At 36.0% G+C, this 3555-nt stretch overlaps 1 protein-coding gene across 1 annotated transcript; it reads left to right on the top strand.

The window, feature by feature from the left end:
- The first annotated feature begins 2513 nt into the window (after nucleotides 1-2513).
- Nucleotides 2514-3005, top strand: LOC149136665 (uncharacterized). Its single transcript, XM_089348402.1, has one exon. It carries the CDS (start codon nucleotides 2514-2516, stop codon nucleotides 3003-3005), a length of 492 nt encoding a protein of 163 aa, XP_089204528.1.
- The last annotated feature ends 550 nt before the right edge of the window (nucleotides 3006-3555 follow it).

Raw genomic sequence — 3555 nt, 5'->3', positions numbered from 1 at the left:
GATGACGGCGATGATAACGGCGATGATGATAATGATGGTGAGGTGGTGGTGGTCGTCGTGGTGATGGTGGTGAGGGTGATTCTGGGGTACGAGTGATGACGGTGTTGATGATAATGATAATAAATGGTGATGAAGAAGATGACGAGGGTAATGATGATAATCACAAATGTCGAGCATCATAACGGTTGCCATGATGATGATTCTCTTGAATCAAAACACATGTCCTCAGCGAATTGATATATGTGTCCGTGTGTCTGCGTGTGTGCGCCGCTCGCGTAGAAATACATATGTATATATACATATATGCATATATATATATATATATATATATATATATATATATATATATATATATATATATATATATATATATATATATATATATATATATATATATATATATATATATATATATATATATATATATATATACATACATATAAATATGCATACACATATACATACATATATATGTATATAAGCATATTTGTATATATGCATACTAAAATAAATTACAAGTTTTCGATCAGTTCGTTATCATTCCACCGTAGACGTGAAATTATATTCCGTGTCTTCGATTGAATATTATCAATATAGTAAGATTTCTCATCGAAAATACACTCTCACTGGCTGAATGACTATTTGCCTGACTGAATCACCTTAGCTTACATTTATCTACTTGGCACTTGTATGTTCCGTTGATCTTTTTATCTGTCGATATCTTCATTCATATTGGTAGACAAATAAAAGTTACTACACAGTTCAGCAATTGAAATTCATTGCGACTAACAATAAAGTCATTCAGCCGTGTAATAAGACCAAACTTTCTGTGAATATCATTCAAAGTAATCTACTAAAGACTGTAATGGCTCCTACTACAGTGCAACACAACAAAACTACTATAACACACCATACCCCACTATACCGCACCAAATTCTTCGATTGACGCCAGAACGTTGCTGTCTACAGAAAAACATTTGTAATGCCTGTTGGTTTCCAATTTCTCTCCGGGAATTTATTTATTTTTACTGTTTCTAAAGGATTCATAAATCGGAATTGAGTTGAACTATCATTGATCTTTTGAGCAAGCTGTTTAAGGAACAAAGAAAGATATTTGTAATAAAATGCTAAATTTAGAAATCAAGACCTCAAACGCTTTCAATGTAATGTAGTTTGATTGTTTAAGAAGCTAGCTAAATGAATTCGACTGTAAATTCTTCAGGAATTATCAAAAGATTGATACATAATCTCTCTTCATATTATCTATTTTGGCGTGTTCATGTTTAAGGTAAGCATTAAACCAGATGTTTAGGAAATTATTGACAGTGGTCAATGCTATTATAATGCATTCATTTTCTTCAATAGCAACTCTTTTATCACAAAATCGCCATTTAAGTCTGAGGAATACAAATGAATGTTACCTACTAAACTCGGTGTCGACAGAAGAGTTTCAGGCTGATTAATCTTAATATTTACAGTTGTATGTTTGTACAGAAGGCTACTGTCACATATGTGTGTACTATTTGTGTGCAGTTTGATAATGATTGCCTATTCTTACTTATTAATCTGAAGAAGAGAGTCACTCTATATTTAAATCTTGTAATACCGAGAAATTCATGATATGAAAAAATAAAAATAATAAAACTTTTATAAACTCATTGGTTAATAAGCCATGGGACTTAAAAGTATTTCTAAAGAATTAAATGAGTGAGAGTCGGAAAGTATTTGTGAAGGAGCAAGGATAATTTCCAAATATCCTGCTTCCTCTTGAAAGCAACATGGAAGGTCAGCACAATACCAAGAAGCCTAGGAGTAACTCGATGATTCCTAGTCTATTGTGGAAATGCTAAAGTAGGTTCCATACATTCTGGAACATATTAATGCAATTTAATCTATTAGAAGTATGGTCAATAATATATTCTACTCTGTGAAAAAGCGAACTACTAAATGAGGATTTGAAGTACAATAAAAGCTTATTCTGTTGTTGATATCACACGATTATCACGTTCGAAGTATACGTTACTTGAGAAATTCTCTACAGTAGCATAGTCTTTTAAACATGTTGCCTAAGCAATCTATTACTGAGGCGTTAAGTAATCTGGGTCACCTGGATCACCTAGATCACCTGAATCGGCTTCACTGGTCACAGCATTCGCTCCATTCACCTCGTGCTTTCGTCATTCTCCTCCAAGTTGTTCCAAACATGTTTCTTAAATTATCCTTTCACCTGATTAAAGGATTTCTTAATGGCTTCTTATGCTAGCTCTGATACCACTCAACACCTGCATGGGTCCATTGACCATCTGTGTGCCTTGCATCACGGCCGGCCCATTTTAGCTTTGCGATGACGTCCTTCACCAGTTCTATTCCTGATCTCTTCGTTCCGAATGTGATCTCTGAGCGTGATTCCCAACATCGATACTTCAATGGATTTCTGTGCCGTAAGCAGATGCTGTCCTCTCTTCCTCCATGTCTAGGTCCTGCTGAAAAGATTGATACGACTTGACCTGACTATGTTCGCCTTCAGCACATCCTTCACCAAGTTGAATGGTCTCCATCCTAATCTTTCAATTCCCGATATCTCATTTTCTATCTCTCGCCTCATAGTCATGAATATTTCCCTGTTACCATCGCCAGTGAATGTTCTGGTGGAGAAGTATATCAAGCAAGGAGACACCATCTCTCCTAAGCTTTTCACGGCGTGTCTCGAGATGGTCATACGAGACATGAACTTTAATGGAGACATAAAAATAAACGGAAAGCCACTGATCCATCTAAGATTCGCTGAGGACATAGCGCTGATAGCGGAGAGCATCGATCAGCTGCAGATCATGCTGGACGAACTGGATTTTAGGGAACCGGCAGTCAGCCTGGAGACCAACTGTACGAAAGGCGTAGCAATCAGTCACCTAACAGTCGGGGGTGATGGTATACAAGAGCTGAGCAGCTATGTGTGTATTGTTGAAAAGGCATTAAGTATAAAGGGATTAAACGAAAAGAAATAGGTATTGATAACATATTTTTTACAGATGCATATGCAATTTAACGTTGGAATTTAGCAACCAGAAAGATTGGCCGATCACAAGTAAAAGTAATTTAGATATTTAGGTGAATTTTATTGTATAAAGAAAAAAACAAGTCGACTACAGGACTAGTCATGCTGGCACTCACATAAAAGCCCTAACATACACAAACTTACATGCACACATGCATGCATATACACATATACATATGTATATGTATGTATATTTATAGGAATGAATGTACGTATGTATGTAAGTATATATGCATGCATGCATACATGCAGTGATGGACTGGGCAGGTTGCCTCCTTGCCCGATGGCAAGTGGGCACCTGCGCCAGTAGATTCTATATATGGGGGCCCATGTTAGTATCTAAGGGGCCCATCTCCTCAAGTTTGAGAATTAAAAAAAAATTACTCCTGGAAGAATGCATTAATTATTTCAGCCTGGCTGTGTTTGTAGACAGTTGAAAAGAATACTTTAAAAATATATATATATATAACATTGTAGTTGCAGGTGCGCCCCCTTGTAGT

Source organism: Octopus bimaculoides, chromosome 3, assembly GCF_046866305.1.
Source record: "Octopus bimaculoides isolate indiv1 chromosome 3, ASM4686630v1, whole genome shotgun sequence".
Classification (NCBI taxonomy): domain Eukaryota; kingdom Metazoa; phylum Mollusca; class Cephalopoda; order Octopoda; family Octopodidae; genus Octopus; species Octopus bimaculoides.
This window is presented reverse-complemented; position numbering and strand designations above follow the sequence as displayed.